The 21,295-nt window shown below is 40.8% G+C and overlaps 5 protein-coding genes across 11 annotated transcripts; 3 read left to right on the top strand and 2 right to left on the bottom strand.

Annotated features, from left to right (window-relative positions):
* Window positions 1-219: 219 nt before the first annotated feature.
* On the bottom strand, window positions 220-3,167 carry LOC139817595 (uncharacterized). 5 transcript variants are annotated; one of them, XM_071785823.1, is made up of 6 exons: window positions 3,059-3,077; window positions 2,789-2,868; window positions 2,134-2,606; window positions 1,002-1,814; window positions 686-938; window positions 220-591 (listed from the first exon to the last, which is right to left on the bottom strand). In XM_071785823.1, the coding sequence occupies exons 3-6, from the start codon at window positions 2,590-2,592 to the stop codon at window positions 461-463; spliced, it is 1,656 nt and encodes a 551-aa protein (XP_071641924.1). In that variant the 5' UTR covers window positions 2,593-2,606; window positions 2,789-2,868; window positions 3,059-3,077; the 3' UTR covers window positions 220-460. The 5 variants fall into 5 exon arrangements, with proteins under 5 accessions (XP_071641924.1, XP_071641922.1, XP_071641923.1 ...); XM_071785821.1 differs by having other exon boundaries at window positions 2,676-3,167; XM_071785822.1 differs by having other exon boundaries at window positions 2,783-3,167.
* Window positions 3,168-4,555: 1,388 nt separating this feature from the next.
* LOC139817590 (CWF19-like protein 2) lies at window positions 4,556-8,176 on the top strand. The gene is made up of 12 exons (XM_071785810.1): window positions 4,556-4,776; window positions 4,878-5,051; window positions 5,136-5,561; window positions 5,643-6,125; window positions 6,221-6,332; window positions 6,419-6,555; window positions 6,643-6,708; window positions 6,785-7,093; window positions 7,189-7,344; window positions 7,427-7,609; window positions 7,707-7,842; window positions 8,075-8,176. Exons 1-12 carry the CDS (start codon window positions 4,774-4,776, stop codon window positions 8,134-8,136), a joined length of 2,247 nt encoding a protein of 748 aa, XP_071641911.1. The 5' UTR covers window positions 4,556-4,773; the 3' UTR covers window positions 8,137-8,176.
* A 452-nt stretch (window positions 8,177-8,628) lies between these two features.
* LOC139817592 (putative RNA-binding protein EEED8.10) lies at window positions 8,629-11,552 on the top strand. The gene is made up of 7 exons (XM_071785816.1): window positions 8,629-8,771; window positions 8,887-8,957; window positions 9,073-9,200; window positions 9,280-9,563; window positions 9,653-10,158; window positions 10,248-10,524; window positions 10,689-11,552. The coding sequence occupies exons 1-7, from the start codon at window positions 8,705-8,707 to the stop codon at window positions 11,252-11,254; spliced, it is 1,899 nt and encodes a 632-aa protein (XP_071641917.1). The 5' UTR covers window positions 8,629-8,704; the 3' UTR covers window positions 11,255-11,552.
* A 28-nt stretch (window positions 11,553-11,580) lies between these two features.
* Dsor1 (mitogen-activated protein kinase kinase 1) lies at window positions 11,581-21,039 on the bottom strand. 3 transcript variants are annotated; one of them, XM_071785834.1, is made up of 9 exons: window positions 20,214-21,039; window positions 19,262-19,487; window positions 19,079-19,191; window positions 18,853-18,964; window positions 14,975-15,151; window positions 14,676-14,886; window positions 14,420-14,586; window positions 14,209-14,331; window positions 11,581-11,694 (listed from the first exon to the last, which is right to left on the bottom strand). In XM_071785834.1, the coding sequence occupies exons 1-8, from the start codon at window positions 20,333-20,335 to the stop codon at window positions 14,215-14,217; spliced, it is 1,245 nt and encodes a 414-aa protein (XP_071641935.1). In that variant the 5' UTR covers window positions 20,336-21,039; the 3' UTR covers window positions 11,581-11,694; window positions 14,209-14,214. The 3 variants fall into 3 exon arrangements, with proteins under 3 accessions (XP_071641935.1, XP_071641934.1, XP_071641936.1); XM_071785833.1 differs by lacking the exon at window positions 11,581-11,694 and having other exon boundaries at window positions 11,714-14,331; window positions 20,214-21,036; XM_071785835.1 differs by lacking the exon at window positions 11,581-11,694 and having other exon boundaries at window positions 11,714-14,331; window positions 14,679-14,886; window positions 20,214-21,035.
* Window positions 15,427-18,846, top strand: LOC139817585 (sodium/potassium-transporting ATPase subunit alpha). Its single transcript, XM_071785791.1, has one exon. The coding sequence runs from the start codon at window positions 15,427-15,429 to the stop codon at window positions 18,547-18,549; it is 3,123 nt and encodes a 1,040-aa protein (XP_071641892.1). The 3' UTR covers window positions 18,550-18,846.
* Window positions 21,040-21,295: the final 256 nt, after the last annotated feature.

Raw genomic sequence — 21,295 nt, 5'->3', positions numbered from 1 at the left:
TTTTAATTTAAACAAATTATCATCTATCTCAATCGTTCGATAATATAAATTTAATAGCTTTTCTTGTTCCCATCTTCAGTTTTCTCTTCATATTTACACAGTAAAATTTATCATCCATTATCATTATCAAATATAGAGGTGCTACGTGCTACAGAAATTTCGAAATTACCTTTCTCGTATCAGCTATTAGCGATTTACTTCAGGAATAACGAGTTGATGTAATAAAAATTCAAGTCTTTTCGGTATTTCTAGATATCAATATACAGTTACATAATTTACCGATACTAAATATACGATATTTACGTTAAACTGCGGTATAAGAAATAACGATAATTACGATATACGATATACGAAATTTAATGATAATATAAAATATTCCACACATATGCACGTACAGGTACGCACTGATACACATCATTCAACAATCATCAGGAATCATCTTGCAAACATGCCATGTTCTTTATTCCGAATCGCTATCAACAACAGATTGAATACGCCTAAACGTATTACGAGCCTCTCGATGTCGCGGCGGCGTGTCCGGAGGTGTCTTCTTAACGTTTTCCATATTTCTTCGTGCACGCGTAACTCTTCCTGAAATAGAAACCAATTTAACGTGCGCGCTATGCTCATGATATCATTAACTAATATAATATAAATTGACACCAAAAAACTTAATAATATTTACCTTTATAATATTTACCTTCAGATATAATATTCGACGTGTCCAGTTCGGATTCCTCCCTTATTTCTCGCGCTCGTTTACATTTTTCCAACGTTGGCCTGCCACTAACGCCATTTTTTTCCAACAATTCCTTTAGGCGCTTAATTTTTGCAGCGTTACTTTTACAATCAGCCCAAATGTCATTGTAACATTTTACTCTCACGCCAGCGACACTTAAATATTTCTTCAACGCTTGTATGTGTCTATCTTGTGGTTTCTGAAATAATTTAAAATCTTGTGGAAAAAACCGCACAGCGCAGCGGTTAACTACTATACTTACAGCATTACTACGTCTCCCCCTTCTACCTTTCGTAGATCTCTCTTCTCTTTCGGAATTATCGCTTTCATCTTTATTCGAAGATTCCTTTCCTGATAATTCTTCCTCTATTCCATTTTTAGCTTTTGTCGTTTCATCTGCTCTCTCTGCTTCAGTCGCGTCTTCATCTTCGTCGGATGTACATTGGGTATTCTTCTTGTGGGACGTTCCTCTCATACCTCTACCTCGTCCTTTTTTTGACTCAACCAAGCGATGTTTGTTCGATGACTTCTTCGCGGTCGGAGATGACTTTTTCATCTTCTTTTTTGTTCGCGGACTGTAATCCTCATCGGACGTGCTGTTCTGGCTATCCTCCGAGTCAGAAACCTTCAGTTTACTGAAACTTGTTCGCGAATCTCTTCTCTTCCCCCTGGTCTTTTCTGATTTAATCTTCAACGTGTCGGCGAGCGCTCGCTGCGAATCAGACTTTTCTCTATCTGACGAACAGTCTAGTTCCGACTCATTTGGTTCGGCTTTGACGATTATCGTCTTTGGCCGTGGATTTGCATCTTTTTCGTTTTCGCTCTCAGAACTCGAATCATCTTTGTCACTCGCATATTCAACCGAAAGCTCCAGTCCATCTACCACTTCTGTGTCCACAGTACGTCTTTTGCCGGTATGTTGTTTCCCCATCTCATCCTTCTCGCTGTCTTCCTTTTCATTTATCGTTTCGTCGATTTCTTCTTTATCTACCTTATTGCCTTCCATTCTTACTTTCTTGCTTTCAAGAATGGACATTACATGTGTATTTGTAGCAGGTTTTTGGGCTGGACTGTCCTTTTTTAGTATATACATAACATATATATAAAAAAAAAGACAGAATTATGAAGGGCCCAGATAACATCTCGTTCATTGTATGTGCAAATTAAATTAAATCTAATAAACAGAATGTATCTCACGTAAGCTACGTTTAAGGTCAAAACATCAATACACTTTGGATCACACTACACTACAAAATATAGTAGAAAAAAAGTGGTTGAAGGGAAAAAAAATTGACACGCTACATATAGGAGGGAAAAAAACTTAATATAGATTTTTGATATCTAAAGATCAACTGTCTAAGCTTTCGGTAGTGATGTAGTTTGTATATTATTACCTCATTTTCAATAATTTCCTTCTTAACATTTCTTTCTCCAGGACTATTGTTCAGAGCAATGTTATTCTCATCTAAAGGGCTTTCATTCCCATTATCTCGTTTCACGTTGTCACCCCGTTTCTCTTCATTCTCCCTGTCTGTATCCGATTCAGACTTATTCAGGGATGTCGCTTGTACCGTTTGCTCATTTTCTGGACACAATGTATATTTTTCTTTCTTTACATTACATTCGTCTATATTGTTTTTGTCTGAAATAATTTCAGCGTTGTCATCTTTTATCATTCTTGATTGTTCGTCGAAGGAACTTATTTGCCGTTTTTTAGCAGGTAACTCTGCGTCATCTTCAGAATTTTCTACTCGTAGCCTTTTCCTTGGTAGTATACCGTCTATAGAATCTGACGACAGTTGCAATTTGTCCATGTCTCCTTCCTCAGTTTCACTGTGATCAGATCCTACCATTTTATGATAGTGACCTGAAATAATTGCACGTTTCATTGTCAAGTATTGTAAAAGGTATACACAAGCTGAACGATGAGACTTGCCTGGTGTGCGTGTACGTGTGTGTGTGATTAGAGACGTAGTTTTGTAAAAATGTCAAGAGTGTAAATCACAAACCCTCCTATTTTACGTTGATGAGAAGGAGCCTTACATGTACCTTTCAACGACGCCAATTATATCGAGGATGTGCTGAATTTCAACGACGTAACGATTTTCCTGCGTGTTGAATTACGTTAACTGAAAAATTGTTTCTCGTCAGTCTCGCCAGTCTCGTCACTCATCGAGAATCAACAATCTTGCAAAGAAAATTTGTTGCGTTGCGGACAAATAATGATTCAAACTATCGATGTTCCTATATAAATCACGCGCAACACTTTCGTTGTCGCAAAATATCAATAATTCTAAATTAAACGTATTGTCACTTTACCACAAATATTCACATAATCATCATAATTTACGTTCGCGTAAATACGTTTGCGCGGCAAAATCTACACGTTAATGAATATGGAGGATTCCGGATTCGTTCATATTTGTTTTCTAGGGAGAAGAATATTACCAGAATTACCTAAAGCCTTAGGTGGGTTTTCATGGGCAATGAAATGTTGCAGGGGCCGTATTCTGTTCCGCTAAAATCCGCTTACCGACAATTGTCGGTGTCGTTGCGCAGCTTTTACACGATATGAAAAACCTGCGCAACGACACTTATCGAACCGACAGTTGTCGGTAGGCAGGAACGGAATACGGGCCCAGCAGTGCGATTCTGTAACTCGTTATGCGTCGTTATGTGCTCATAACGACAGTTGCGCAGCTTTTTTCTTATATAGTATACCTGCGCAACTGTCGTTATAAACACATAACGACAGCATAACGAGTTACAGAATCGGGCCCCAGCAGTGCGATTCTGTAACTCGTTATGCTGTCGTTATGTGTTTATAACGACAGTTGCGCAGGTATACTATATAAGAAAAAAGCTGCGCAACTGTCGTTATGAGCACATAACGACGCATAACGAGTTACAGAATCGCACTGCAGCAGTGCGATTCTGTAACTCGTTATGCTGTCGTTATGTGTTTATAACGACAGTTGCGCAGGTATACTATATAAGAAAAAAGCTGCGCAACTGTCGTTATGAGCACATAACGACGCATAACGAGTTACAGAATCGCACTGCTGGGCCCGTATTCCGTTCCTGCCTACCGACAACTGTCGGTTCGATAAGTGTCGTTGCGCAGGTTTTTCATATCGTGTAAAAGCTGCGCAACGACACCGACAATTGTCGGTAAGCGGATTTTAGCGGAACAGAATACGGCCCCAGCAGTGCGATTCTGTAACTCGTTATGCGTCGTTATGTGCTCATAACGACAGTTGCGCAGCTTTTTTCTTATATAGTATACCTGCGCAACTGTCGTTATAAACACATAACGACAGCATAACGAGTTACAGAATCGCACTGCTGCAGTGCGATTCTGTAACTCGTTATGCGTCGTTATGTGCTCATAACGACAGTTGCGCAGCTTTTTTCTTATATAGTATACCTGCGCAACTGTCGTTATAAACACATAACGACAGCATAACGAGTTACAGAATCGCACTGCAGCAGTGCGATTCTGTAACTCGTTATGCTGTCGTTATGTGTTTATAACGACAGTTGCGCAGCAGTGCGATTCTGTAACTCGTTATGCGTCGTTATGTGCTCATAACGACAGTTGCGCAGCTTTTTTCTTATATAGTATACCTGCGCAACTGTCGTTATAAACACATAACGACAGCATAACGAGTTACAGAATCGCACTGCAGGTATACTATATAAGAAAAAAGCTGCGCAACTGTCGTTATGAGCACATAACGACGCATAACGAGTTACAGAATCGCACTGCAGGGCGCAGCAGCGGCAGCGAGCAGCATTTCACTGCCCATGAAAACCCATCATTACATAGTGTATGGAGATGCACAACACAACACAGCCTGTGTGAACAAGTTTTTGAGTCGATATACATACATAACAACACATAACGAGATATATAAAAATCTGTTGATTCAAGAATTTAAGAGAATTATTAAAAAACGATCCCAAAGAATTATTAAAAGACTGAAATACCGAATTTCTCAAACATAGCAGTTTGCTAGGGCGAGCACACGGTTATGGTACGTCTTATTTGCTACTTTATTTCGTTCTGTATATAAACGCTGTATCATTTCTGTATTCTGTATAAATTCTGTGCATTACTAGTTGTATTTTTTTACAGGATCGCGTAGATACTTGTAAAACACAAATTGACAAAGTCAAATACAAGAATGAAGATATCGGCTCCGTTGTGCACAGGAAATCAAGCAAAAAGTCGAAATCTAAAAAGAGAAAAGTTAATAAAAAGGAAAACAAGAAGCGTGAGAAAAAGAGAAAATGCTCATCCTCAAGCAGCGTGAATATCAAAGATTTTACAATTCTTAGTTAACATTTATACAACTGTACGATACGATATAAAATTTTTATGAAATATTTTTAGGAAAACGACGACGGCGATGAATTTGAATGGGTAGAGAGAAATGATGGAGGACAAGTCTCGTCGTGTACTATTGAAAATCTTGCTGATCGTAAGGTACAAGAAAATCAGATTAAAAGAGACGAATGGATGAATGTGGAAAGTTTTGTTCCATATTTATCAAAGCCCATCAGTGCAAAACCACAAGGATCAGACATAACGAAGGAAGGCAAGGCTGAGATTCTTCCAAATGAACCAGGGCAAAGTGACAGAGAATTGAATCCATACTGGAAAGATGGAGGTGATGGGTTACCCCGAAGGAATCCAGGAAAACCTGACAATCCCAAGATTTTCGATGCAACGTGGCTAAAAAAGAGTCTTCGGCGTGCCGAGGAACAAGCTGTTCGAGATGGTAAATGTCTAGAGGAAGTGGCTGCTGAACGTTGGGGTGTAAGTTAATTGAGAGATAACACGTTGTACGAAATGCTACATTAATTTTATTAATGATAGAAATAAAGCTGTTTTTCTTAGTCCCTAGAAACTATACGAACGATGATAACCGAAGCAGAAAGAGTGTCCAGTGCCGAACGGAATAAACTGTATCGCAAAAGGTCACACAATGACAGAAACAATGAAGATTCCTATAGAATTTCCGGTCTGAGAATGAGAAAGCATTCGAGATCGAGATCTAAAAGTAGAGACCGTGTTGAAAAACACACAACATCTGACTACTCGTCCCAACGTCGCGCAGAGTTAAAACAAACTTATCAAAGACCCAAAGATAACGACGATTATTATCAACGGACTATGCCCGCCAGTAGTCGTATGAAAAATTGGAAAAAAGATAAAGAACGTCAAGTTATCGAGTTACCTGCATCCGAGCCGAAAGAAGTCGATTTAGGGAACATTAACAGCACAAATGACATGGATGAGGGAAAAAGCATTGTTTTGACCGAAGCGGAAATGAACAAATTAGGAGCAAGAATTATTAAAGCTGAATTAATGGGCGATGATGTATGCTTCCTGTTTTATTAAATCTTGTTAGTCACTTTTAACTTGTTTCAATCTTACGTTTTTAAGTACTTATTGGAATGGATTTATTTATCTAGGAATTAGCAGCTCACCTTAAAATCCAATTAGAGCACGCGAGAAAGCACGTTGCATCATGCAGTACCAATGCGCAGGAGGATAATGTAATTCTCACGAGAACCGATGCAAAAGGTACGCGCATTTTTCTTTCGTTTCAAATACGTGTGAAAATGAATCACGCTCACATTGAAATTACATGGAAATTATATGCATATTAGGTACCGCAAGACCGATACAACCTAGAAGTCAATCTAAGCGAGAAAATTACGGAAAGAAGAAAACTATCGAGACACATATCTCTGGTGAGAGAGTGCGCCATTTCATAGACGATGATAAATATTCCTTACGAGAAATGGTGAGTAATGGTTTCGAAACGATTAGTCTCGAAAAGTCTCAAATGATTGTAACGCGCGCACGTGTAACGCAAATTTTTATTTGGCAGTTTCAACGAGAGAAAGGAAGGTCCACGAATGAAGACGAAGCAATTTTCACTAAACTCGCTTCTAGAGTAAGTCGATTGAGTGAACTCGAACGCGTTGAATGAATATTGAAAATAATATCGAAAATAATATCTCCTTTTGCAGAGCATGGATCACATGGATGATATATTTGAGCGACAAATTATACAAACGGATTTGGAAGCGAGACAAGACAAGTTGGATCGTACACAGGCGATTAAAGAGCACAAAGATTTATCTAAATGTATGGACACGTGTTGGTGGTGCCTTGATTCGAAAAATATGTTGAAGCACATGGTCGTTGCAATGGACTCTGTGATTTGCTTAAGCCTGCCCGCTTGTACCTCCTTGAGTAGTGGTCATTGTATATTGACTCCTGTACAACACGTGGCGTGTCAGTTGCAACTAGACGAAGATGTATGGGATAGGTTGAAGGTGATTGTATATATATATAATTAGTTTCACATCAGTACCACCGTCTATTATTCTACACAATGACATGAACGTGCATGATACACACATTTTTACAGGAATTGAAAAGAAAATTAATAAAGATGTTTACGAAAGAAGATCTCTATCCGATATTCTTTGAAGTGTATAAAAGACGTTGTAAATTTTCACATATGCAATTAGAATGTATTCCCTTACCGAAAGAGATTGGCGAGTTGGCACCGATATATTTTAAGGTAAGCAAATTATTGCGTTACAATATAAGATTCATATTGTTAATCTTTAAACTTTAATATAGTTAGCTTCTTTCTTTTACAGAAAGCTTTATTGGAATGCGAAATTGAATGGTCCATCAATAAGAAAATTGTCGAACTAACATGTAAAGGTATACGCCACGCCATACCGAATGGTTTATCATATTTTATGGTAGAATTTGCTTCGCATCCTGGTTATGCTCATGTGATCGAGGATGAGGAAATGTTTCCGCGGAATTTTGCCAAGGTGAGACATACTCACTACGTATTATATTAAAATTATTCACTCCAAGACTTTTCAGTTTTTAACGTAAACTGATGCTTTTTTTATTTATTTTTTTAAGGAAATAATAGGAGGGATGCTGGATTTGGATCACAACCTGTGGCGCAAACCAAAAAAACAAAGTTTTGAGGAACAAAGAGTAAAAGTATTAGAATTTACAGAAAAATGGAAAAAGTATAATTCTCTACAATCGGAAAGTACGTAATCGTTTTACTCGGAAAAAAATGATACAATTGTAAATTTAAATTTAATTGTGCATATTTTTTATTCTTAAACAAATCTTTAATCTCTGTACATACAGCGTTAACAAATATCACGTAGTTAATGAATTTTACATATGTCGATATATAGTTCATGGTTATACGAAAATTTTGTAAAATTATTTCTCACCGTAAATCACTGTAAATCACGCAAACTGATGCTTTTCAGAAATTTCTTTTCGTCAAATGTTGTTAAATGATGATACATCAGTCTATCATTTTTCTATCTGAAGATTCATCTCGTTAATAAAAAATGAACATTTTCTTTTCACGTTGGAGAGAAAAAAAGAAAAGATGAACTTTAACTAAAAAGAACAGACCTATTGACAGCAACTGCACATGATTGGGTTGCAGAAAGAGAAAGATACGCTTTCTCTTTCTCTCTATCGCAGGATTTTGACGATATCGCCTTATGGCTAGACTCTAATGAAACCAGTGCAGGATCGCGAATTGAAGACTCAGTGGAAACTAGGCTTGTGTTATACATATATCTGTTTACTGTCACTGTGTCTCCGTCTGGCGCGTCTCTCAGCTCTCTGTCGCTCTCTGTCGTGCGAAGGTTCTCCCCTCCCGTCCCGTCCCGGACCCCGGTCGCGGTCCCGACTGTCCCGAGTCCCGACCCCGACTGTCCCGAGAGTCGATGGGGTCACAGTCACATTTGCACGGTCGTTTCGTTGGTTCTCGTGCATATCGGTGCAAAAAAGAAATAGAAGAAAATAAAATCATTGAAGAGAGCTATATGCAAAATTGAGGTAGCAAAGATATAAAGAACAAAGTGTTTGCGAGATAGAAATCAACGATGGACGATACTTTAGAATTTGATTATGCCGAAATGCTTCATCACATAAGCGTAGTCGTGTCGGACGGTAAGCTGCCTGAATTTTAGATTTACGTTTGTATTTATATATTTATATTCGTTTAATCTTCAACGAAAACTTGACGGCTGAATTACGTCTGTCTTGTGTCTGTCCTTTCGCTCAGATTGCCTACGTTCGGAAATGGTTGACGGCGTACCGATACGAAAATTATTCGTCAGCAATTTGGCTGAAAGGGTTTGTATCTTGTCTTTGTTTCTCTCAATTTTTATGCCATAAATGTTATATAATTCCATTATATTTGTCTGACTATCCGTCTATCTGTTTGTTTGTCTGACAAATTTTATTCCAGACAACTTTCAAGGATTTACGCACATACTTTTCTATGTATGGAAACGTCGAGAGTTGCTACTTGCGTAGAAATCAGGGGAAAAGTAACTATGCGTTTGTCACGTTTACTAAAGTGGCAGATGCAGTGACGTAAGTTTCAAAAGGAGGCTACGGCTACACTACTCAAATTACTGACAAACAATGATTGTTTGTAACCAATTGTTTGTAGAGCGATGCAAGACGGGAGTAGGAAGCGCATAAGATTGCACAACAGAGATTTAAGGGTGATGGCCGCAGATTCTTGGCATCAACCTGACAGTACGGAGCAGAGATTGTATACGATGGGAAAAGACTCGACCAAAACTTGCGAAAGAAAGCTCAGCACGGAACAATACGTTCACAAGTATCTGCAAAATGACACCGAAAATGTATCCATCCATATGCTGAATGACGATTGCTTGAGACATATCTTCCTGTTTTTGCCAATTATAGATAGAGTCCGCATAGAGATAGGCGAGTATCTTATTCAAACGCATGGTGTGTTGAAGATTTTATACATATCGCGACCTTGTACATTATCCCCTTACTATATTTATTTACAGTTTGCAAGCGCTGGAGAGATTTAAGCCAAGATTCCTGGCATATGATTAAGACATTGGATCTCTCGCCATCTACGTGGGGTTTCACGTACACCCATACCATCCGTACGGCTTTACTTCGCAAAATATTACTTAAATGTGGCAGATTCTTAACGCGAATAAAGCTAAATGACCCGATTCATTATTTAAGCCAAAGCACGTTGACCGTTATCGGGAAACTTTGCCCTAATCTTACGAATATCGACGTTACCGCACTGACAGTTTGCGCGTCAGGTATACGAACATTAGCAAATAATTGTAGAAACATAACCAAGTTTAATTTAGGACCATCTACATATAGTTGTGATAACGAGTTAAAGTGTCTCTTTAAGCTAAATCAAAACTTGGAATATCTCGCGATAACTAGAAATAACATTTTGGGCAAATGCTTATTATGCTTGCCAGCGCAAACTATGCATACAATTATATTGGACCGTTGCGACTATCTTCAGGACACTCACCTTTCAATGGTAAATAGATTGTTGTTTACTTTTTTTCACTCTTCACTTTTCGCTTTTCGATCGGAATGATACATCGATATTGTCACGTACATACACAGGCACTAAAGGAGCTCGAAAATTTGAACCATCTCGCGATAAACGAATGTATCGGTATAGCTAAACACACATTGGAAGTTGTCGGTCAGCATTGTAAAAGTTTAAGAACATTGGAGCTCGACGGAGACTTTCCCTCCGCACAAACGGCGGATATGTTGTATTTAATTCACCTTGTCAATCTGCAAGTTTTAAAAATCACGTACAATCCTAAGATATCGGACGATTTCCTTACCGATTTAGTACAACATTGTCAGCAGCTTACCAACGTAGACATTACAGGTAAATTACAATTGTGTGTGTGTGTGTATATGTATATATATATATATATATATATATATATATATATATATATATATATACACATATATATATATATATATATATATATATATATTTGCCACTTTTTAAATCCTATTTTAAAATTATCCTTCCATATCCAACAGGTTGTTCCAACGTGAGCGATGTCGGATTAACGGCTATTGCTACGTTAGTAAGACTAGAAAAATTAATCGTCAGTTATATGCATCAAATTACTGACGATGGCTTGAAAAACGTGTGTGGCTTAAAAGAATTGGAGTGCCGAAGATGTCTATTTAGCGATCGGGGCATGACAACGCTCATCCAATCCTCGCCCGAATTACAATTGTTAGATCTCTCCGGATGTAGGAATATTAAGGACCCCACTCTTGAGGTGGCTAAAGACGTTTGTAACAGTCGAACTAATAACGTCATGTTGAAGATGATCGTTGGGGGAACAGCAATTCTCACTAAGAAAGAAATAGGTCAAGAGAGACTGCCTCCGCTATTGCATATAGTTCACGTCGATTTGTCTGATATTGGTAGCGTGTCTAATACGTGTCTCGTGGATGAGCTGGATTCTTGGTACGATGGAGATTCAGATTATACAGAATATTCCGATTACATAGAATATTCAGATTATACGGACTATTCGGAAGATGATATATACTGTAGAGAACCTGATGAATTAGATCATTATTCCGATTATTAACACTCGTCTATATCACAATTTTCTAACCGATTTTTTTCTACGATTAGTCTTACCGTCATTGAGGTTCCTAAGATTTCGTATGTCTTGTTACATGCTGTCCTATATTACATGACCATTGACTTTAGAGATACTTATTCCCACGAATATAATGCTACAATCAAACAATTACATGAATACACACGCGCGCACATCCACACCCACTCACACGTACACGTAGCCACGATAAACATGTATATATTTATTATATCAAGTATTACGCGATAATAAAGTGCAATAAAATAAAGCAAACGTAAGTTCATCTTCATCTACCATAAATTCGTACCAGTCTGTGATCATACATACCTGCTTTATCTGTTCTATCAGAGAAGTCTGTTTTATCGTTCCATTTTCTCCACTCTCTTGATATATCATCATTATCCGCACTTGGGTTTTTTAGATATCTAGCGTAGAATTACAACATTGATGATTTTATTGTATTTATAATTAATAACGTTTAGACAATGAATCAATACAACTGCAATTATTATGCACATATATGCAACAAGGAATGTGCACATATTTTAATAAGTGCTAGGAATTACGAACTTTGCGCAAAATTATGAATCATCGCTTGATAAAATTGCTAAATTATATTGGCATTTCCATACATTTTACGACACGATCTTTTCGCGCGGATATCTTTCAATCGTGTGTATTGTCTTCCTATGGTAGATAATGGAAACCATTTTACAACAATGTATGCATTATATGCGTTTGTCTTTACTATTATTGTGTTGCCATTGATCGCGATATAAACGTAATATGACTTTAATTCTTGAGTGTCTTACGCTCTCATACATATACACACATGGAGAAGTATCTCACGGCATATATATACACACAAGTTATATATACTCTCTCGCGCGCGCGCGTGTGTGTGTACACATACAGACACTCGTAATACTTCAATCCGGTGATTAATTTTAAGTCAACTTGTGACTTAGACTTAAACAGTTATTACATGCGATATGAGACTAACTTGTAGATTACATCTGCAAAATATATTCAGCACAAGACATTTCAACGAACGATAAATCGGTACCATCATAATACTATTCGCAATCTATTCGTATTTCCCACAATGATCCTATTGCATTGTTTATGCATTTTCACTGCTGAAATATGTCTCGTTTGTCAACTTTTATATCAATAATAATGTAATCATTGATTAAGCGTTACATGATAAAATTTCTGTTTAAATTACCGGAAAATTGCAGCAATTTACATTTAATGAAGCATACTGATAAAGATGAGACAATGAAATAAAGAGAACTATTAGCATTTAATTTTGCAAATATTCGTGAATTTCATGTTGACCATAAAATGGCAAGATGTTTCTCAAAATACATTTATAAAAATTGCACAATAAGATTTGACATGCAATTGGATGCGCAGAAGGTCAATTTTTTTGTTACAGTTGAATCATGTGTATGCACACACACGTACGCACGCACGCACACGCACACATATGTATATTTTATTTTCATTATTCATCAACAAAATGAAAAGGTGAGATACTTCGCTCTATTACTATCATGCATTTTATAATTTTAAATTAATATAAAATACCGATAATAAATCCAGTCTTTATCGGACATTTAGCACTAGGAAGGAATCGAAAATATCACCCACTGTATGCACGTATACTTTGCAGCAAAAAAATTTGTAATGAAATATTCTAAATCCTATCGAGTATGTAAATAGCTCAAATCGTGTTACAAAGTATTTCATCATTCGTAATGCAAATCGCGATTATGTGAAAAATCAGATAAGTTTCTTTCTACTTTGTACGTTTGCCAATGTACTGAAAGATTGATTATTATGCGATGACAGAATTGATCTTTTTTACATCTTAAATGTATACAAGAGTCTAATAAATGTAAGTTGATACATTAATGTTGATAAATTCGCAAGCGAGTTAATTCCAAGGACTTTCGAATTATATTATCAAAATATTTTCTCTAGGTTGCCTCTTTTTAAAATGATCACTACAATGTAAAAAACGCGCGCGCGAACGCGTGTATGTATGGGGCACGCACACACGCGCACGTGTATGAATGAGTGAGTGAAAATAAAGATTGCAACCGTGTTTAATCAAGTCATGCATCGATATAAAAACAACGGTTTAACGTGATCAAGAATGAAATTTTTGATCGTGTAAATAACGTTTCTATGGATGTCAGGTACAAATCTTATACAAGTAACTCGATCTAATTAATTTTTTCAAACGACGTTCGTAAGTTTAATGCTCATTCGCGCATCCTAATATCATATCACGGGGAACATAATTTGCCCATGAATCTAATAATAAACTTATATTGCAATTTGTTATCTTACATACTTTCAACAGAAGCATAAGACGAACACGTAAAGTGAATCTTACGAAATTAATATTTGGCACAGTGGCGTGCTGCGTACAAATTACTTGGACGAGCAAAGTCCGAGCGAAACGTGACTGATCCGACCCGCAAGAATCAATTCGCAAGACAAGTACATAAGTTCACTTATACATCACGGTGATACTTGACAGATTATTATTACACATATTACAACACGTAGTCGTTTCTCCCTGTAAAACCAAGAAAGTAGCCGAGATACATGACAACGTGGTATCAATTGGATTCCTTACGACTGCCTTTGTAACTAAATCCTCTCCAGTAATCATTCGCGTAATGCTCAAGAGTGAACAGCGATACCGCGTGTTGATCTGATCTACGGTCCACAGATCTGGCACATCTACCAAAAGTATTGGTAGGTCTATATTAATTTTGTAAAAAAGATATCGCGCGAGCGCGATAGGAAAGAAGACGTAAGGGATATACGCCACCGTCTGGCCGAATGAAAACCTAAATGAACCGAGACGTAACTTAGGAGTACTGAACGCGAATATACGTAGTCAAGTATGTAAGAGTTACATTTATTCAAGACTGCACAGTCGACAAATGCGTTGGCGTAGACGGTTGCAGGTTCAGCGTGCGACACACCCATCCAGCGAGGTCTACGTTCTCCGACTCGGCTTTCTTTATCCACTCGTGATTCTAAAACACACGTTGGATGACGTTTCTCCTTTCGTCAAACTGTTTTCCAACCGTCAAACGTTTTTATACGAGAAACAGAGGGACATACCGTCAACGTTTTCAAGTCTGCCCTGTCGTTTGGGTTTCTCTTTAAGCACCGATCGGTGAAATCTATAAAAGCGTTGCTGAATAATCCGGATGGCAGTCTCGGCGGTGGTTCATTGACTATCAGTTCCAACAGTTCGAATACCGCCAAGGGCTTGGGAGCGTGCGTGCCTACGCGATAAAGAATCGCATCGATTAACATTCGAAAACACACAACAATGACGATGCGACAATGCATCGTAAATCGAGTGAGTACTAACAACCTTTCGTTGACGGCGTGGACTCGTTGACCTGACGGTCAGCCGGATTCTCCCCGGCGTGTTGCACCCATTCTGAACCGAATATCGAGGCTAGAAGCTTATCATCCGGTGGTGGTATAGGATACATTCCAATTGCCATTTCCACGAGTGACAGTCCAAGCGACCAAATATCGCTCTGCACCGAGTAATGTGATCCCTGGAGTCTTTCTGGCTGTAAAAAAAAGAAGAAAAAAAAAAGAAACGCTCGATATTAATCTCGACGCGCAATATCACGAGCATACACCCATGCCGTGGCTTACCGACATGTAACTTCGTGTGCCGACGAACGAATGAGCCATCGAATCAATCAGTTGTCCAGAAACGCCAAAGTCGCAGAGTTTGATCTCGCCCGCGCTATTCACCAAGATGTTGCTTGGTTTTACGTCCCGGTGCATTATGGCATGCTTATCTCGCAAGTAGGTTAAACCTTTTAAAACCTGTAAAGGAGAAACGATAGTTTATCGCAAACAAGCGAACAAAGTATACAAAGCTAGTATATATTCTCGGACAAGTTGGTAATGAGATGATCTAACGCGGATTGTCATTTCGCGAATCGTCATCGAGGAGGAGGAGGAGGAGGAGGAGGCGAAGAAGAAGAGGAAGAAAAGAAGAAAAAGAAGAAGAAGAGAAAGAGAGGTATATTTCTTTTTCCTTTTTTTTGCACCAAGTATCATCAAGTCTCGACATTGAAAATGTTTATCGCGTTAAAGAAATGCAGAGCACTTTGAAGGCGCAGCAAACGGCACAGCAGCCGACTCGCGTATCTTCTATACCGCATCAATCGAATCGCGCGTCCACCATACACCTGCACAAGAGGAAGTTGACCGAACAGGAGATACAAGAGCTGCATCAGGAATTGGAGACCGTCGACCACGTAATAGCTTTGGAGACTTTGTACGAAAGATTAGGCACGAACGCGGAAACGGGCCTGACAAGGGAGCAGGCGCGCAAAATCATGGAACGAGATGGACCGAACGCAATGTCACCGCCCAAGGTCACGCCGGAATACGTCAAATTCCTCAAGTGCATGTTCCACGGATTCGCCTCGTTGCTCTGGGTCTGCGCGATTCTATGCTTCGTCCTGTACGGCGTCACTCATTTGATGCACGAGATCGACACTGGCATCGCATGGCTAGGCATAATCATCGTTTCGATATGCATCACCTCGGGGGTATTTGCGTACATACAGGAGAGCAAGAATATCAAGGTGATGGAGTCCTTCGAGAAGATGGTGCCCACCTTTGCCACCGTGATCCGTGACGGGGTGAAACTGCGCCTCGGCACGGAGGAGCTGGTTCTGGGCGACCTGGTGGAAATACGTATGGGCGACAAGATTCCGGCCGACATCAGGATAACCGAGTGCCGCGGGCTCAGGGTCGAGAACTCGAGCATCACCGGCGAGAGCGAGCCGGTGGCGCGCACCGATTATCCCACCGACAGAAATCCCCTCGAGTCCGCCAACGTGGCCTTTTCCACGTCGTTCGCGGTGGCGGGTGACGGCAAAGGGATCGTGATCGCCACGGGCGATCGCACCATGATAGGCCGTCTGGCCGGTCTCACGTCGCAGCTCACCAAGATCGAGACGCCAATCGCTAAGGAGATCAGGCATTTCGTCGAGATCATCACGATCGTGGCGGTTCTGTGCGGCCTGGGGTTTTTCGGCCTGTCGCTGCTGCTCGAACCGAATCTCGTGCGAGCGTTTACCTATCTGCTCGGCATAGTTATCGCCAATGTGCCCGAGGTGCTGCTGGTGACCGTGACGACAGTCTTGACGCTGACCGCCCAGAAGATGGCGAGTAAGAACTGCCTGGTGAAGAATCTGGAGGCGGTTGAGACTCTAGGCTCGACGTCGGCCATCTGCTCCGACAAGACGGGCACGCTCACGCAGAACAAGATGTCCGTGTCTAATTTGTGGTTCGGCCACACCAGGTACAACTTTCCGCCGGGCGAGAGAATTGGCGTCGAGAGGGACCTGTTGCTGGAGAAGCCGGCTTTCGGCGTCATGTTACGTGCCGCTACTCTCTGTCTGCGTGCCGAGTTTACCGCCGAATCCTTCATGCTGGCGCCCATCGAGGAGCGCGAGATCATCGGTGACGCGTCCGAGACCGGTATCCTCAAGTTTTGCGAGCACATCCATCCGACGCAGAGGTACCGCGAGGCTCATTCGAAGGTCGCCGAGATCCCCTTCAGCTCGACGACCAAGTATCAGATGTCGATACACCGGGACGCCTACGGTTATACGATGATATTGAAAGGCGCCCCGGAGGTGATCCTGGACACGTGCGCGACGATCCTGACGGCGAACGGAGAGACGAGGGAGATGGCCGCCAACGATTACGCGATATCCCGTCGAGCCTGCACCGAGTTGGGTTACCTCGGCGAGCGCGTTCTAGCTTACTGCGACTTGCATCTGCCCGCCAGCGTCTACGGGCCGACGTACAAGTTCGACACCGACTCGCCCGCGTCCTACAACTTTCCCGTCAAGGGATACAGATTTGTCGGGCTGATAAGTCTGCAGGATCCCCCGAGGCCCGGCGTGCCCGAGGCGGTGCATAAATGCCGCACCGCCGGTATCAAGGTGATCATGGTGACGGGTGATCATCCGGTGACGGCGATGGCGATCGCCAAGAAAGTTGGTATCATAAGCGAAGGCCACGAGATTCGTTACGAGCGAGTCCTGCAAGACAGGTCTTACTCGCAAGTGACCGACTCGCAACAAGCGGTCAGCCCGCCGGACACCGCCGCCGCGATCGTCATCACCGGTGCCGAATTGAGGAACATGGATGCGAGCGAGCTCGACAACGTTATACGCCGTTACGAGGAGATCGTGTTCGCGAGGACGTCGCCGCAGCAAAAGCTGCTAATCGTGGAGAGCTGCCAACGGCTGGGAGAGATCGTCGCGGTCACCGGCGACGGTGTCAACGATTCACCGGCGTTGCGGAAGGCCGACATAGGAGTAGCGATGGGGATCGCCGGTTCCGACGTTGCCAAGAACGCCGCGGATATGATACTCATGGACGACAATTTTGCGTCGATCGTCACGGGTGTCGAGGAGGGCCGCCTGATATTCGACAACTTGAAGAAATCGATCGCGTACACGTTAACGTCGAGCGTGCCGGAGATGTTGCCGATGTTGAGCGGCCTGTTACTCGCGATTCCCCTACCGTTGGTCATCGAACTGGTCATCTGCATAGACGTCGGCACCGACCTCGTTCCCGCGATCGCTCTCGCCTACGAGAAGCCAGAGTCCGATATAATGCGCCGGGCGCCGAGAAACCCTCAGTACGACAAACTGGTCAACAAGCGTCTGATATCCATCACCTACGGCCAGATAGGAATGACGCAGTCGTTGGCCGGATTTTACACTTACTTCATGGTACTTATGATGAACGGCTTTATGCCCGATCGTCTGTTGGGATTGCGAATAGAATGGGAGAACCCATCCATCAACGATCTACAAGATTCCTGGGGCCAAACGTGGACTTACGAAAATCGAATGAATCTCTTGATGGAGGCGCAAAGCGGATACTTCCTTTCTATCGTTATAACGCAAATGATAGATCTGATCATGTGCAAGACCAGGCGCAATTCCATCTTTCAACAAGGAATGAGCAACTGGTTTGTCAACTTTTCCTTCGTTTTCGAAGTTATTCTAACGGGGATCTTGCTCTATGTTCCAGGCACGGAATACGTATTCAAGACCATGCCACTGATGGCTTATTGGTACTGGCCTTGCCTGCCGCTCGGTGCATTTCTTTGGATCTACGACGAATTAAGACGTCTGTGTATTCGTCTCTTTCCAGGTGGAATCATGGAAAGAGAAACGTATTATTGACATCCTTCTTTCCATTGCGATTCCACAGGGAAGACGCGAATGGTTACTCGCAGATAACTGTTCGTTCGTCAAATAATTTACATACTCGTTAACTATCCGTTACGCGCGAGTCTCACGTCTCGAGCGTGTTATCATTCACGATTAGACGATCAGCATTTACTGTTACAAGACTACAGTATTTCTTATTATTATTATTATTATTACTTAGTTGGAAGAGTACGTGTCATTACGATAGAATTTATCCTACGTGCGAAATCCTCTTTCTCTCTTTATTTATATCAATAATAAAAAAATCTGACTTACAGCACACGTGATTGTACTTATCATGGATTCTGGAATTCGTCCTGCTCTTTTCATTATTTGGTCTAACGATCCACCATCCATATATTCCATACATATACAAATTTCTCCTCCACTGAAATAGATAACGTATGTATATTCACATAGCTATGAGGGCCCTCCCCCAACACACATATACACGTGTCCCGAGAAATATTTGAAAATATAAATAGCTGTTAAAAGTGTTTACCTGCAAAAAGCACCATAAAATCCAACTATATGTGCAAAGTTACATTCGTGAAGGACTTTTAATTCTCTAATTATTTGCTTCTTAATGAGTGGCTTCACTTCCAAGCGTATTTGCTGAAAAGTAAAAAAAAAATTGCTAGTGCATCGCAAATGTCTATGACTCTGTAAGTATACGACCATTTACCTTCATCGCCATTATAACACCAAATTTTTTATGTTTGACTTTCGAAACAACACCACCATTACCCGAACCCAAGTCACTTAATTTTTCAAAGTCCTCGCCGCAAAGTTCTCCAACTCTTTGTTTCTGTCCCAGAAAGCTCTCTAGTCGTCTCCTTTGTTCCTCGTCCATTTCCAGCTCCTCCAGTCTCTCTTGGAGTGCCGCTATGTTGAATGTATCCCTCATGCCACTGTGAAAAATTATAATCTTAGAATTAAGATCACAAACTTGCAGATAATAATTTTGTAACGGTGTACATACATACACAGAAACTTTACAAACTAGAGCAGTACACACAGGTCAAGAATAAATAGGTTTATGGAGAATTTGGCAACCATTTTCAAATTAATCGGGATCGAATACACACTGAGACAATAGGCCTGTTTTTTAGCTAAACTTGTATAGTAATTTTTTCTCTTTTTCTTTTCATGTTGGAGAAAAAAAAGAGAAAACATGAACTTTGCAAGAAGTTCAGCTAAAGAGAACAGGCCTAATTTTTACATCAAAGTTGTAGTATAGATGAGGTAGAATTGTCATATGTGAAACATAATGGTTGCTTTCCATTTACATTAAACAAAACTCAGATAATTCTCACTTGTGACGTCATAACTCAGTTAAATGCACGTTCTTTTTGCATGCTGGAAAGTGAGATTCAACTGACAATGAGTTTTTATCCACAATCGAGACCATGTGTTTTAATGAATCTAATCGACTCGAACATTGAAAGTGAGGCTATGGACCTGCTATTATTATACGATAGCTTTGTCACCAAAATAAGCAGGTAAATAGGAAAAAATAACATATCTTACCTGAGTAAAATACTCACATAACTCGCATAACTGAGTGATTCAGATCACTTGAGTGTAAATGTAAAGCAACTACTCGAAACTACTTGAAGGATCGTTCGTGGACTTACTCGGGCATCTCTGCAGGTTCCGGGTAGGCAGGTAAAGGTGGAACCGGTGGCGACGGCGATGCTTCTGGTACCGGTTCTATTGACCCAGGTGGTAATGTCAAGTTGAGTTTGTTCTTTGACATTTTGGCCGTTTAAAAGTGTTTAGAAGAAACAAACGTTACGCTACGAGATTATCACTCGACACACAGACCGCACAGACGTGAACTTGCGGATCATGCAAGATTGATCTGTCTCATTCGTGTAGCCTATTTCTTGTTCCTTTCAACGAATAACCAAGACAGATCCGTTATCGGTGGGTAAAATAATTAACCGTGTCCGTCAATATTCCGCAATCACAATGCACGCGCAACGTTCGCGGCGGTACTCATCGTGCGTATTTCTTTTGGCGTGCATTCATAAGCAGAACGTTCGGTCGGCACGGCACTCACTTTGTATATACGTACAGTGACAAGGGCGAACTCGCCAACTGTCAAATCGCAAGTCGACAAATCTTTTCGTTATCTAAAGATTTCATTATTCCGCGAGAGACGTTTCTATTACGTGACAGGCGCAGGGCGCAGGCACGCGCAAAGTCACACGACAAGAAGGAAATATGTCGCTACGCGCTAACCTAGCGACAAGGGTGTGGAACACTCGCGAAAAGCAAGAAAAGAGGTTATACGAATCTTCGCGGGAACCGTAAAGGAGCGGATGCATCTAACATCACAGTAGTCCCAGTACTCACCGAGCGCGAGCCGCGAGCAGCTGAGCACCAATCGAACGGGATTGGTTCATACTTATTGATTTAAACGATTCAGCAAATCACGTTCGATCGTTACCTTACTACTCAACATGAGGTCTGTTTATGTTACTTGCACTTTTTGCACTAATAACCGATGGTTATGGAGGATTCACATTGCGTCCGATGTTCGACGTACGACGATCCGACATCCAATAACAGAATTTATTATTAGAGACAAAAATTTCTTATTGGATGTCGGATCGTCGTATATACGTCGAACATCGGACGCAGTGTGAATCCTCCATTAAAGTTAGCAGAATTGACCAATAAAAATGAATCCACCCTGCTTTCTATTGGTCAA

Source organism: Temnothorax longispinosus, chromosome 8 (genome assembly GCF_030848805.1).
Source record: "Temnothorax longispinosus isolate EJ_2023e chromosome 8, Tlon_JGU_v1, whole genome shotgun sequence".
NCBI classification, from domain to species: domain Eukaryota; kingdom Metazoa; phylum Arthropoda; class Insecta; order Hymenoptera; family Formicidae; genus Temnothorax; species Temnothorax longispinosus.
Note: the sequence above shows the minus strand (reverse complement) of the source record. Positions and strands in the feature narration are given on the sequence as shown.

What these genes read in the sequence shown, in the direction of transcription:
- LOC139817585 (XM_071785791.1), top strand. Translation starts at nt 15,427, where the DNA reads ATGCAGAGCACTTTGAAGGCGCAGCAAACGGCACAGCAGCCGACTCGC.
- LOC139817590 (XM_071785810.1), top strand. An exon ending in CACGAGAACCGATGCAAAAG is followed by an intron (nt 6,333 to 6,418) that starts GTACGCGCATTT and finishes TATGCATATTAG; the next exon opens with GTACCGCAAGACCGATACAA. An exon ending in TCACTAAACTCGCTTCTAGA is followed by an intron (nt 6,709 to 6,784) that starts GTAAGTCGATTG and finishes CTCCTTTTGCAG; the next exon opens with AGCATGGATCACATGGATGA.
- LOC139817592 (XM_071785816.1), top strand. Translation starts at nt 8,705, where the DNA reads ATGGACGATACTTTAGAATTTGATTATGCCGAAATGCTTCATCACATA. An exon ending in TAGAGTCCGCATAGAGATAG is followed by an intron (nt 9,564 to 9,652) that starts GCGAGTATCTTA and finishes ATTTATTTACAG; the next exon opens with TTTGCAAGCGCTGGAGAGAT. An exon ending in TACCAACGTAGACATTACAG is followed by an intron (nt 10,525 to 10,688) that starts GTAAATTACAAT and finishes CATATCCAACAG; the next exon opens with GTTGTTCCAACGTGAGCGAT.
- LOC139817595 (XM_071785821.1), bottom strand. Translation starts at nt 2,592, where the DNA reads ATGGTAGGATCTGATCACAGTGAAACTGAGGAAGGAGACATGGACAAA. An exon ending in GGGGGAGACGTAGTAATGCT is followed by an intron (nt 939 to 1,001) that starts GTAAGTATAGTA and finishes AAATTATTTCAG; the next exon opens with AAACCACAAGATAGACACAT. An exon ending in TGAAGGTAAATATTATAAAG is followed by an intron (nt 592 to 685) that starts GTAAATATTATT and finishes TTTCTATTTCAG; the next exon opens with GAAGAGTTACGCGTGCACGA.
- Dsor1 (XM_071785834.1), bottom strand. Translation starts at nt 20,335, where the DNA reads ATGTCAAAGAACAAACTCAACTTGACATTACCACCTGGGTCAATAGAA. An exon ending in GAACCTGCAGAGATGCCCGA is followed by an intron (nt 19,488 to 20,213) that starts GTAAGTCCACGA and finishes AATTTTTCACAG; the next exon opens with TGGCATGAGGGATACATTCA. An exon ending in CACGCCGTCAACGAAAGGTT is followed by an intron (nt 14,587 to 14,675) that starts GTTAGTACTCAC and finishes TTTATCGCGTAG; the next exon opens with GCACGCACGCTCCCAAGCCC.